Below are 14,873 nucleotides of genomic sequence, written 5' to 3'. Positions count from 1 at the left end.
CAAAGCTAAACAGCATTCACCACAGCGGGGTTCGGTTGGCGACGGGAGCCTTTCGTACAAGCCGCATAGCTAGCCTGCTCGCTGAGTCTGGTGTGCCGCCTTTACACCTGAGGCGACAGCAACTGCTTCTTACCTATGCTGCTAATATGCGACAGATGCCACTTCATCCAAGCTATTCTAGCGTTTTCAACAATGGCAACCGTTTGCTGTACGCCGCTCGTCCCCGAGCAACGCGGCCTGTTGGAATACGTTTAGATAGCAGTTACAGATTGTTTGACGTACCTTCGGTTCCTTGCCTAGTCAGACAACCAAGTGGGGTACCTCCGTGGGTAGTACGGCGACCTGAAATAATTCTGGACCTACACACTGGCCCGAAGGAGAACACGGACCCTTCGATTTATCGGAGGCTCTTCCTGTCCGTCGTTGACCGCTATCCAGGTTCAGTCGTCGTCTACACGGATGGTTCAAGGACGGACACGAGGATGGGCTGTGCGTTCGTTGTCGACAATGATAGGTTTCTTTTCGCTCTCCCGGAAACCTGTAGTGTGTACACAGCAGAGCTCAATGCTCTCTGTAGAGCTCTGCGGTACGCACTGTACAATGAACGCCGTCACTTTCTTGTGTGTACTAACTCCTTGAGTTCACTCCAGTCTATTGATACCTGTTTCCCTCGGCACCCTCTGGTGCAGCGGATCCAGTACATGCTGGCCGGGTGTTCGGATGCCGGCACCAGAATTACTTTTCTGTGGCTCCCAAGCCACATGGGCATCGAGGGAAACGAGTTAGCAGATCGGGCTGCCAAGGAGGCAGTTACACTGCCCCCGTTGCCTTTCAAGGTTCCAGCGAGTGATATTCGCTCTCAGCTGAGACATCTGGTCATGTCTCATTGGGAGATGGAGTGGCAGGCCATTCAAATCAAAATCTCTTTATTTGCAAATGAGGTGTCTACCTCGGTGGCAAATGGTACACTAAAATACATTATTGTCAAGCACTAATATTAAATTAACAAGAGAAGATAATTTTCCTATAATACAATATTATACAATTTACGCTAACAATGTTTTCTATTAAACACACAGCTCATCCTTAATAAATTTATATTGTTTACAAAATTCTACTTATAATATCTCCTGTACTACTTACAAATATAGTCAACTGATATACAGTATGTGGAATTACTTCAAATGATACTATACAACTGGCATAAGATTAATATTTACATTGCATTTATTTATTTACTATTTTTTTTTTTACTCGTTCTGGATCCTAAGTAGCATAACAACCTGCTGCGTCTTAACCAGAGCCCCTTTTGCCACCACTTTTCAGAGTTCCTGAAGGGTCTTCACAGCTACCGTAGCGGTCCCAGGGCCCTCGAAGTCCCCACTGTACTTCACCCCTACAGGCAGTCCCCTACTTTGGCTGTCCAAACTCCTTAGACCAGGGGATGGAATTAATTTATTCACACACATTTTTTTAATTTACAATAACCTGCACTGGTCGAATGCCCTCTAACACTTCATTTATTTTCTCTGTTGCTGTTTATTCTCTTCTTGAATATCTGTACAGATTTTGGAAAAGGATCAAACACTACCCCTGGTAAACTGTTCCACTCCTTCACACCCTTCCCAATGAATGAAAATTTACCCCAATCGCTTCTGCTAAAATTCCTTCTAATTTTATATTTGTGGTCAGTCTACCGATATAATTATTTTCCAACTGAAGCCTCTCACGGATATCTCCCCATGCTTCTTCTCCTGTATAGGCTCTATATAATCCTATAAGTCTAGTTTTCTCCCTTCTCTTACTTAAAGTTTCCCACCCAAGTTCCTTTAACATTTCTGATACACTACTCTTTCTCCTGAAATCCCCTGTTACAAATCTTGCTGCTTTCCTCTGCACACTATCTATTTCTTTTATTAGGTATTCTTGGTGAGGATCCCAAACACTGCATATTCCAATAATGGACGAACCATACTCAAGTAACTTTTTTCTTTTAATTCTTTGTTGCATCCTTTAAGTAGCCTCATTATGACATGTAACGATCTGTATGCTTTCCCAACAATGTCATCAATATGACCCTTCCAGTGCAAATTATTTTCAAATCTCACACCTAAGTATTTGCACTTGCCATCTTTTGGGATAACTACCTCATCCAAAGTATATTCAAATTCAGTTTTAAAGCTCCTGTTTGTAAAAGTTGTAACAGTTGATTTGCCTCCATTAACCTTCATATTATTTTCTTCAACCCATTGTTGGATACTTTCAAGGTCCCTTTGTAATTCTGAACAATCCTCAATGTTGTTTATTTCCCTATAAACAATTATGTCATCTGCATACAATCTTATTTTTGATGTTATATTGTTCCCTAAATCATTTGCGTATATTAAGATAAGTAACGGACCGATTATACTACCCTGTGCAATTCCCTTCCAAACTTTCTCTTCCTGAGATACATTATTTCCGACTTTGACTTTCTGAACCCTTGAATTTAGAAATGTTTTTATCCAACGTGTAACCCTTACGTCCAATCCTATTCCCTCGAATTTCTTTAATAATATTCCATGTTCCACTCTATCAAAGGCTTTGGAAAGATCTATGGCTATGCAATCTAACTGACCTCCTGAATCCAACTGATCTGCTATGTCCTGCTGAAATCCCACGAGTTGTGCCTCACAAGAAAATTTCTTTCTAAATCCATACTGGCTCCTCATGAACCAATTTTTATCATCACATATCCCTCTGATGTACTTCGATATTAAACTCTCCAGTATTTTACAAACTATACTGGTTAGGCTGATTGGTCTGTAGTTCTCTGGTTTCCTTTTATCACCCTTTCCTTTATAAATTGGTATTATTATAGATTCCTTCCATTCCTTTGGTATTACACTATTATTTATGACATAGTCAAAGAGAAATTTTAAATAAGGCACTATGTACCACCCCATTGTCTTTAATACCTCCCCAGTAATTTGATCACTTCCTGCTGCTTTTCCTTGCTGAAGCAGTTGGATTTCTCTGAAAATATCTTCGTTTGTGAATGAGAAGCTTCTTGCTTCCCTCTGTCTCTCTCCCTCTCTATCTTCTGTTTCGGTTTCCAACTCTTGACAATCATCTACTGAATCTCTAAATTCCCTACTAAATAGGTTTGCTTTCTCAGTATCTGTTAAATAGTGTTCACCCCCTTCTCCCACCATTGTAGGAATTTGGATTCCTTTTCCTTTTTGATTCCTGATATATGAATACAGCTTTTTCCATTTCCCTTTGTGGTCATTACCCTCTTGAAGTATGCCATTCATATAATTCTCTTTTGCTTCCTTTTTCACTCTATTCAGTTCCCTCATTAGCTGTTTTCTAGTTTCTCTACTCTCCCTACCCTCTTTGATTTTCCTGTTTACTATTCTACATTTTCTTTTTAATTTTCTTATTTCCCTTGTATAATAAACAGGGTCTGAGGTCATTTTACTCTTCTTAACAGGTACAAATCTCTTCTCTCCTTCCCAAATGATTCCTTTAAATTTAGCCCAAAGTGTATCCACGTTACTCCCTTCACTTATCCAAGAACTGAATTGTGATTTAAGGTAAGTCCCAAATTCATCAACTTTAGTTTTTCTGTACAATTTCTTGTCTTGTGTAACCCTCTTATTAAGCCTTTTTGGTACGAGTCCTACATCCATTATTACAGCCTTATGGTCTCCTATTCCTTCAATTACCTCAGTTTTATCAACAATTTCCCATGGTTTAACCAAGAATACATCTAGTAAGTTATTGAGACGAGTCGGTTCTTGTACTACTTGTGTAAATCCTCCCTCCCAAATTAACGTATTTGCCAGTTTCTGTTCATGGGCTTCACTTGCAGCTCCTTTCCATTCAACTTCAGGCAAATTTAGATCTTCCCCAGTTATTACCATATCATTATTATTGTTTTTACACGTATAATCTATTATTTTCTCAAAGATTTCCATGTCTCTTTCCTCTCTTCCAGGCCTGTATGTTCCTATAATTCCCACCTCCTTCATATTATCACAAACTAATTTTATCCCTAATATTTCATCCCTTTCATAGGTAAACCATTCATGTGAACAGTAAGTTTCCTTCACCAGAATAAACACCCTCCCTCCCTTTTTATCTCCTCGGTCTCTACGATAGACTGTGTACCCTTCTGGAAATACTTCTCTATTACACACCCCTTCTTTCAACCACGATTCCACTCCTATCACCACATCAGTCTCATAAGATTCCATCATTGTACCGAATTTTAATTGTTTATTTACTACACTTTGACAGTTTACCAAGAGCAATCTCAGACCCCCTTCCTCCCTAAAACTTGACTGTTGCAATTGGGTAACTTGAAAGTCCTTACTATCCTGAGTTTCTTTTTCTAGTTGACTGAGCCAGCTTGAAGTACAGCTGGCTCTTTCTACTAGTTTTCCTGGTCAGTATTATAACTCAAGGGAGTTGCCTGTTTTACAGTACATATCTTAAGATTAATAAAATTTAGAACAATATTTGCTATCTTTCGTTTACCTGAATTGTTTAGATGGAGACCATGTTTTGTATAACAGTATCTCTCAAAACTGCTGCATTCAGTAACCTGAGTATTCCGAAAATGTTTACAAATTTTAACAATATCTGTATTGACCTTGTCCACTTCAATGTTCACACACGAGTCTCTACTCAAATCATGCCTGTGGGGCACGTTCACTACAAAAACGTTAGTGTGGGTCAGCTTCCCTAGTGTATGTTTAAGTTGTGATCTTACATTCTTGGCGTCGTCGTGAGCTACGTCGTTCGTCCCACCGTTGATAAGCACTGCATCGCCGCTCCCGAAGTTCCTAGTTGCTGCTTCTACGTTTTCCACAACACTGCTGATAGAAGCTCCTGGATATATTTCTCCGGTTGCTGCTATATTCTCGTCGTTAATCACTCCCAATAAGCTGAGAGCGATAAAAGGAACAACGAAGGTATGGAGGACTTCCCTTCGGGCTTCGCGAGGGGAAGCCGTGGTATTATTTCGTCTTCGGATCGGCCACGGTGTCATAACTCACTCGCATCTTTTGAAAGGAGAACCCCCTTCGGTGTGTACCTGCGGCGACCATCTTACCGTGGTACACATCCTTACGGAGTGTATGGACCTGGTCGATCTTCGCCGTAGTCTTATCCTTCCGGGTACCATCTCCCTTATCTTGCGAGATGACGAGCAGTCAGCAGACCTCGTCATCCGCTTTATGAGGGATAGTGGTCTGTTTTACCGTGTCTAGTGATGTCCTTTTTCTTCGTGTATTTGTTTCCATTGCGCTTTTAACCTGCTGACTTCATTTTAGTTTGTGTTGCGTATTTTAATGTGTTATTTTAACCCCTACCGAGCTCGATAGCTGCAGTCGCTTAAGTGCGGCCAGTATCCAGTATTCGGGAGATAGTAGGTTCGAACCCCACTGTCGGCAGCCCTGAAAATGGTTTTCCGTGGTTTCCCATTTTCACATCAGGCAAATGCTGGGGCTGTACCTTAATTAAGGCCACGGCCGCTTCCTTCCCACTCCTAGCCCTTCCTTGTCCCATCGTCGCCATAAGATCTGTCTGTGTCGGTGCGACGTAAAGCAACTAGCAACAACAACAATTTTAACGTCTAATGTAAATGAAGTATCTATATATGCACCACCAGGCAATGCCTTATCCCTTTTCTCTCTGTATTTTCTCTTATTTTATTAGAAATACGGCATTGCGAATTAGATCCACTGCTGTTTTAATCTCATACTCATTTTTTCATCACCATATTTTTAATTCTGGTTAGTGGATACGTTTTAAAATTTTAAATATCATGTATCATGTCGTCCATCACGTTCCATTAGGGGCCGATGACCTTTGATGTTAGGCCCCTTAAAACAACAAGCATCATCATCATCAGCAAAATATCTGAACAATATCTTCTCTGTTATGCCAATCCTTTGACACGGAACAGCACTCTCACTTTACGGGATGTCACTCCCTTGAAGAGGCTCTGTGCTATGACGTGTTCGACCAACGTATTTTGTCACTAGCCAGGATGTACACAGACCAGTAAAGAAAAAGTGCTTCAGTATTTGAGAACAGGTAACAACAGTTTTTAGGAAGTAGCTAAATCGCTTGCAACTGAAGACTCTGTGCTGTGGTGCGAAGCAGAATGCTGCAATGGATCATGTAACAAAGTTGTACTAAATTTTGACACCTCTATGTGTACATTTAGAAACTAAAATCTAATTTTGTTTGTTGTTTGAAGCTTGTTGCTTGTTGTTTATAGGTCATTGCTCCTGTATCTTAGCTTTAATAGTCAACTTAATTTTGGAATGAAATCTTAGAACGCCATTTTACCACATTTCATTGCAGCAATCATTTCCTCCGTTTTTTGTGGAAGTAATTGGCTTGAATTTAATATTGTGATGGTATATTTTTTAATTCTAGCATGCCTACTTCAGTTAGCTGAAATTCAAGATATCTGTTGTGAATTTCTAAAACGTCAATTAGATCCTTCAAATTGTTTGGGGATCAGAGCGTTCGCTGATACCCATTCATGCCGTGAACTGCTGAGGATAGCCGATAAATTCACTCAACATAATTTTCAAGAGGTATGTAAATGTTTTGTGGTTGGAAGTACTGTAGAGTCTCTCTAAAGGATGTATTTTATTCGAACATTGCACAGGATTCATTTTTCTTTGTAATAGACAAAGAGAGAAATCCCCTGATAACTTTAATTAAGCTCTAATCTCAGAAATTTGCAGCTAGTGAATGTTTACACTGTGATCTTCGTATTCACACTATATTAATGCATGCCTTTCCTGAATGTTTCAAGGAGTTTCTCTTTATTGTGTACAATGTTGTGTAAAACTCCAAAGTTCCCTGAAGCTTCAATGGTGCAACTTTTTTATGGCATTAAATAGTCTGTGGATCATTGGTAGTGTCGGCCTCCAGTTCCAAAGATCATAGGTTCAAACCCAGCAGTGGTAGTTGGATTTTTTAAGAAATGAAAAATGTTGTATGTTGTCATGTAAAAGATCTCTGAAACTGAACTTGACAAAATGAATCGAAATTCGCCCATAGACTGCCCAGCAGAGATTTGTTACTCTGCCGTTTAGTAGAGTCATGTGGAGTATGTTGAAATTGACCTGTGGACAGCCTAAATTGTTTCAAAGCAAAATGCCTTCATACAGTACTTAAGGACATATGATTGTTGTTATTGTTGTTGTAAACTAGAGCTTAGAGATAGCAGATTCATATGGAAGATAACGGTATTGGAACTCAGGAAGAATTCTACGTTGTTTTGTATCTGTAATTTCTTATTTCAAGCTTAATGTGAACTAAATTTGTTTCTTGATGTCTATATCTGATGGTTAATTTAACTTTTCACTGAATATGTCTTCTCTCTGAAATATTTCTACAAAATTATATGGAAAGTAAAGATAAAGTTACCTATGTTGGACCCCTTACAGAATTACCAAGTCACATTGCTGTCAGCTTGCATTCGGGAGATATTCGGTTTGAGCCCCTCTTTGTACTGAATAGGTGGATATTAAAAATAACATTTGTAACATACTTTGTATTTTGAACCCCATTGTCGGCAGTCCTGAAGATCTTTTTCCATGGTTTCTCATTTTCACACCAGGCAAATGCTGGGGCTGTACATTCCTTAAGGCCACGGTCATTTTCTTCCCAATCCTAGTTCTGTCCTATCTCATTGTCGCCATAAGACCTATCTGTGTCGATGCGACAAAAAACGTATAGGAACAAAAAATGTATTACAAGCAAAATGACTGAACAGTGGTGTCAAATTAAATGAAAACATGCACATACAGGCTAACATTTTGTCTCAAATTGAAACAGGTGATAGTGGGTCCACAACCGATTACATTGAGACAGGGAACCAGTGGTTGGAAACGCATATTTTTTTGTGTTATAGACATACACAGCATATACCGCATAACAACAATGTAGCTCATAGTAATTGTTGAAAGTGACGACTGCCAGTCTCAACGTTAAACGTTAAAAATTAAAAATTAAATAATTGAAAAAGAGGTTCAACCTATTCAATACATAAAAGAAAGGAATGTAGTGATTACATTCTTATTTAATAGTGATTAGAAATGGGACCGGTTTCGACCCTAGTCCAGGTCATCGTCAGCCGTTCAAAACATAAAAAACAAGAAAAACAATGCATATGAAAAAGAATAAGTGAACTCTGGATCGGTATAAGATGAAATATAAATTGATGATGGGGGTAGAAATTGTGAGTCACTTGAAATAAAACAGTACGTAATATTATGAAAAGTAGTACGGCACACGTAATGATAAGTAAAGTCTCTCAATGTTTATGAATAGTGGAGAACGGTCAAATGGGTCAGTTTTTACACTCTGTCAGGTACAAAGTCACAACACTATCGAACAACATATGAAGATCCATAAATATTTTGAAGTCGCAGACGAATATATTTATAGAAGCAAACTGCCGGCTCTCGGTGATCAGCGCGGCACATCCAAGGTCATGCGCTGTGGTCTCGAACGCCAAAGTAGAATGGAGAATATCCTGAAGGTCCAGTATTTGCCTTGGTTGCGGGAAGTTAAGTACGTATATATAGAAATATACAACGCAATTCAGTATAATTGAATGAGTCAAGCAAAGTTGGTCTGAAAACAGACCGATGTAAAGATAGTTTCGTCTGGGAGCTCACTTCCTTCTTACAGAATACTGTTGATCGCAACTGCGAGTTCACTGCATTAGCTTTATGACACCTTGATTCAATCTCACTTACTATATTGCCATCCTGGCAGAACACACAACCTAAATACTTGAAATTATCGACCTGTTCTAGCTTTGTATCACCAATCTGACATTCAATTCTGTTGAATTTCTTACCTACTGACATCAATTTAGTCTTCGAGAGGCTAATTTTCATACCATACTCATTACACCTATTTTCAAGTTCCAAAATATTAGACTGCAGACTTTCGATTCCTCTCGTAGCATTTTTCAATTACCTGGCGCATACTGAAAATCTGATCCTGACAGCCTCTCTGTGGTTTGAAACCACACTGGTTTTCATCCAACTTCCTCTCAACGACTGATCGCACCCTCCCTTCCAAGATGCCAGTGAATACTTTGCCTGGTATACTAATCAATAAGATACCTCGATAGTTGTTGCAATCCTTCCTGTTCCCTTGCTTATAGATAGGTGCAATTACTGCTTTTGTCCAATCTGAAGGTACCTTACCAACACTCCATGCTAATCTTACTACTCTATGAAGCCATTTCATCCCTGCCCTCCCACTATACTTCACCATTTCAGGTCTAATTTCATCTATTCCTGCTGCCTTATGTCAATGGAGTTTATTTACCATCCTTTCCACTTCCTCAAGCATAATTTCACCAACATCATTTTCCTCCTCCCCATGAGCTTGGCTGTTCACAACACCACCAGGATGATTTCCTTTTACATTGAGAAGATGTTCAAAATATTCCCTCCACCTCTCCAGTGATTCCCTGGGATCTGTTATGAGTTAACCTGAATTACTCAAAACACTGTTCATTTCCTTTTTGCCTCCCTTCCTAAGATTCTTTATTACTGTCCAGAAAGGTTTCCGTGCTGCTTGCCCTAGCCTTTCCAGGTTGTTACCAAAATCTTCCCATGACTTCTTTTTGGATTCAACAACTATTTGTCTCGCTCTGTTTCTTTCATCTACATACAAATCCCTGTCTGCCTCGGCCCTTGTTTGGAGCCATTTCTGATAAGCCTTCTTTTTACGTTTACAAGCTGCTCTCACTTCATCATTCAACCAAGATGTTCGCCTTTTCCCATCTTTACACACAGTTGTTCCTAGGCATTCCCTTGCTGTTTCTACTACAGCATCCCTGTATACCACCCATTCACTTTCTATATCCTGAACCTGCTTTCTGTCTACTGTTCGAAACTTCTCACTAATCATATCCATGTACTTCTGTCTAATTTCTTCGTCCTGGAGATTTTCTACCCTTATTCGTTTGCAGACAGATTTCACTTCCTCTACCCTAGGCCTAGAGATATTTAGTTCACTACAGATCAGATAGTGGTCTGTATCATCAAAAAATCCGTGGAATACTCGTGCATTCCTAACATATTTCCTGAATTCGAAGTCTGTTAAGATACAGTCTATTATGGATCTGGTACCCCTAGCCTCCCATGTGTAGCGGTGAATAGCCTTATGCTTGAAGAATGTATTCATAACAGCTAAACCCATACTAGCACAGAAGTCCAGCAAACACTTCCCATTCCCATTAGCTTCAATATCTTCTCCACATTTACCAATCACTCTTTTGTATCCTTCAGTTCTATTCCCAATTCTCGCATTGAAATCGCCCATTAGCACCGTACCGGGCGGTACACCTCCACGCCGCTAATTCAAATATTGCACCAGTTGAAACTTCTCTACAGTAGAAAGCCTGAACTTTAACAAACTGTATTAACTCAAGGATTTCTCGGAAGATGTCACTACTGTAAATTTGGTAATTTTGAAGTGTTCTGAACTGTGTCTATTTTGATTTGTGTTTGTTTGCTCCGTATCAAGAAGTTTGGATATTCTCTAACAGATGTCTCTACCAAAACTTTGATAACGCACTCTGGTGTAAAGGAATTAACTTTCTTGAAGAAATTTAGAATTCCTAAGTTTTATTTTTACTAAATTTTGTTCTGTGGTTTGTGGGTTGGTAACATAAATCCTTTCTTTCCGGCCGTTTTGAATGCAACCAATCTGGAATTTATGTAATTAATTTTCCACCAATAAGGTGTTTCTTCCTCGTCTTGTGTATTAGTTTTTGCTGTTATCCAATAAAAGCGAAAGGGTGTGTCTACTAATTCCTGAAAGGTCTCGAATGTTCCACGAGGGTATATAAACTGCTGATTTCTTTGTCTCGGTGCCACTTCAATAACATCTTTCTTAGTGTGTGAATATGTAGCAGGGGGCGGGAAGCGCCTCTTTCTTCAAGCAGCAGTTCATCTACAAGGTAATGGCCTGTTAACATCTTCATTTCTTGTTAGCTCAGCAGTTTAACTCTCGGGGAGGGTTCGAAACCTTTAGTATGTAACCTACCTTTTTAAAATTTAAATTCTTTTCTGTCTATGTATAAATTACAAATCTGTAAAGCGGGGATAGAGAGTGCTTCACCCTCTCGAAGTCCCCTTCATTTTTGAAAAAGGAGGTGACTACGTTTTCATAACCGTTCTTCTGTTCTTTAATGTAGTAAGTTTTCTCATACGTGTCACCTCCCTAGCTTGGGATTAGCCCCTGTGTGATCGGCCTAGCGCCACATAGGTTTTAGACAAACTTGGTGTAGGAGTGCAAGTTATCGCCTCCATTCATTTTGTATTTTGGGCCATTTACTTAACCCGTTTTGTTTTCCTTCCTGCGAAGGCCCAGTAGATTGGGTACTAGTTACCCCTGTTTCCTTGTGTGCCTTAAGGGCAGATAGAAATGAAGTTTGTTGTAGCCTTTGATAGGCTTGTAAAATTGAGAGCGGGTCTGCTCTTTTTCTTAACATTGTAATTAGGAGCTAGTGCTCCTCGTACTAAGGGGTTTTCTGCCCTTCAGCAATTGTGGTTGTGAGCTGAGAGCTCAGGAATTAGACTTGGGGCTCGAAGCCCAAATCCTGTAACGAACTGTAATTTGTTAATTTGTTGATCTGCTACTTGGTACCTGTTATACTCTGTTAATTGTTGATTTTGAAAAGAAAATATAACCTTTGTTAAAGTTTTAAATTAACTTTAATTTTGTAGTTGAGACCTATTCCAGCCCGCACCTTCTTTCACCTCTAACTACCACGGATATCTCCGTAACAAGCACTATTCTATCCTTGCTGTTGACCCTGACCACGATGTCACTCAATGCTTCATAAAACTTGTCAACTTCATCCTCGTCTGCACCCTCACATGGTGAATACACTGACACAATTCTAGTCCTAATTCCTCCAACTGACAAATTTACCCACATCATTCGCTCATTTACGTGCCTAACAGAAACTATGTTGCGTGCAATGGTATTCCTGATAAAGAGCCCTACCCCAGACTCTGCCGTTCCCTTTCTAACACCCGTCAAGTACACTTTATAATCTCTCATCTCTTCCTCGTTATCTCCCCGTACCCGAATATCACTTACTCCTAGCACGTCCAGATGCATCCTCTTTGCTGACTCAGCCAGTTCTACCTTCTTTCTTCCATAAGCCCCATTAATATTGATAGCTCCCCATTGAGTTCTGTTTCGTTCGCCAAGTTGTTTCCAAGGAGTCCCTCGCCTGTCAAATGGGAGTGGGACTCCGTTACTCCCATAGGTCCGAGGCTTTCTTAAAATGTTCTGAGCTCGGTAAATTCATGAAGCAGGATGCTACCCTACTTGCACATAGTCCGAGTGAGGATCTCTCCTTTAATGGGTTATGGACCACCGGTGAATTGTATAGTCCTAGCCGCCTGAGCACAAGGAGGGCCACGACTCCCAGAATATGTCCGAGATGCCCACTCCCATTCCACAGCAACCGGTCTCCCGACTCTCAGGACCACTTACTAGGCCACTTAACCGTTGCCCATGGTTCACGAACTAGGACGTGACTACAGCAACCCACAAACATGAACCATTTAAATACTAATTTATTCAAAATTATGTTTGTACGTAGGATAAGTTGACAAATAATTATTCACATATACATGTAGGTACATACATACATATCCCATCTTAAGCGATGGGTCGGCAAACGAGGCTTCTCCACCAGTTGCGGTCCCTGAACTTCTCTCCTTCTTCAATGCTTTCCAAAGTATGTCCTCTCTGTTGAATGTCAATCTTCACCATGTCCTTGTACCTGAGTCTTGGTCGCCCTCTTGGTCTTTTGTCTTCAAGTTTTAGATTGTACATTTTTTTTAGTAATCTGTTATCACCCATGCGTCGCATATGTCCATACCATCTCAGTCGCTGCACTGTTATTTTGTCCTGCAGTCTTACAACTTGAGCCTGCTTGCGGATTTCCTCATTACGGACTCTGTCCCTCAGTGTTTTGCTGATCATGCTACGGACAAATTTCATTTCTGCTGCCTGGATTCTACTAACATCTTTGTTTCTCGTGGTCCATATTTCGCAACCATAGGTCAGGATTGGTAGGTAATAAGTTTCATATATGACTCTCTTACATTTTGTTGGTATTTTCTTGTTCCATATTATGTCTTTAACTATTTTGTAAAAGTTGCTACCTGCCTGAATTCTGTTGGAAATTTCCTTATCTATAGAACCAGTATCAGAGATAACACTTCCAAGATATTTGAATTGATGGTTCATCTGTAGCTGTTTCCCCTCCATTTCAGTGTGTCCCATTGTCTGTATCTCTTCATTTTTCTGCGGAATTATATTATTTCAGGAAGCTCCTGACCTGACGTGGATTACCTTCTACATCTCCTCAGTCTCATTTAAAAGAAAATTAAAATGTTTAATCCTCTAAACTAACATAAATAAGTCCATCATTCCTCCTGGCTAACTCAAAATTAAGGAACTGTTACATTATGAATAAACTAAAATGAAATTTTCTGGGAATAATACCTAAGAACTGTCAAATTCTCCTTAAATATCAAATCCTAACTTCTTGCAAAGTTCTGTCAAGATATTAAATGATTACATAATATTATGTTTTATATGAATACACGTTAATAATGTATAAACATTGATAATATGTACAAACATTAAGAATGTTTATGTCCATTACGAAACTGTACAATCATGAAAGGTTTGTTCAATCATGCATTTAAAGAATGCTTATTTTTCTTCAATGTCTAACGTTTCATGTTTATGACTCTTATCATTAATAATGTAGATGGAGTAAGCAATGTTTCACATGTGTAGCTTTCAATTGCTTCCTAAGCTGATATACCAATGAACATAAAATATATATATATGTTTGATCATACTTGGACATATTCAAAATATACCCTAAGAAATGTGTAAGAATTTTTCAATAAAATCTGAACAAGTTTCTGTATAGGTTAAATCAAGGTCGTAAAGCTTTATAAATCCAATCAACTGATTGCTAATGGTGAAGGACTACCATAGATGAAACTTCCACACTCGCAAATAGCAATAACATAACAGTATGAAGACACTACCTTCAATGGTTTGCTGTTCCAACTTAAATAATTTTAAACATTGAGCAACATGTACAATTCTCGTAGAATATGCCGTCATTATACTGTACTATATGTTATCTGGAGTTATTTTTGATGATCGTACTTTCTTATTAACCTGCAAGTTCGCTAACCAAATGTCAATAACTCATATAATAAGACAAGCCATATTACATGTCGCTATAAGCGTCAAATATATTCTGATCCATAACTGCTTAAAATAAACTGACATCAATGAGCCTTGCTCTGAATTCCTTCCTTATTCGTCGTCGTATTAGTCATAATTCCACACCTAATATATCAGTGCATAAATTATTTATAACATTTATAACATTCACCAATCAATGTTTCCAACGTATATGCCGGCACCGCAAATATAAACATCATTAACTCTGTTCAAAGTATCGCTCAATTCAATAGATTCAGTATCTTATCACAATTTATGTTACATGGATCAACTACTATTATTCATATACACGCACACTTCTCTTATCAAAGTACGAACATATTAAGCCTGTATCTACTTCCATTTGGCATTAATTTAAATCTAAGAATTTCATTTTTGTCCATATTGAACTGAGAATGGAAGATATCTTCCATTTGGCATTAAGTTGACGTCGTATCTGATCTTGATAACCTATAATTCAACATGCTACATATTCTCATTTCATATATCTCAGATCACATTATGCACGGCATAATTCTTTGAGAAAAAGCTGAACA

General features: G+C 39.0%; 1 protein-coding gene across 1 annotated transcript in view; it reads left to right on the top strand.

Annotated features, from left to right (window-relative positions):
• Positions 1-14,873, top strand: part of dbo (Kelch-like protein diablo) — a 351,633-nt gene that overhangs the window by 99,236 nt on the left and 237,524 nt on the right. The window contains exon 4 of the mRNA XM_068227482.1: positions 6,436-6,599. Within this exon, the coding sequence (XP_068083583.1) occupies positions 6,436-6,599 (164 nt within the window). The remainder of the gene's footprint in view (positions 1-6,435; positions 6,600-14,873) is intronic.

This window comes from Anabrus simplex, chromosome 4 (genome assembly GCF_040414725.1).
Source record: "Anabrus simplex isolate iqAnaSimp1 chromosome 4, ASM4041472v1, whole genome shotgun sequence".
NCBI classification, from domain to species: Eukaryota; Metazoa; Arthropoda; class Insecta; order Orthoptera; family Tettigoniidae; genus Anabrus; species Anabrus simplex.
The sequence above is the reverse complement of the archived record's forward strand: the minus strand, read 5'-3'. Positions and strand labels throughout refer to the sequence as shown.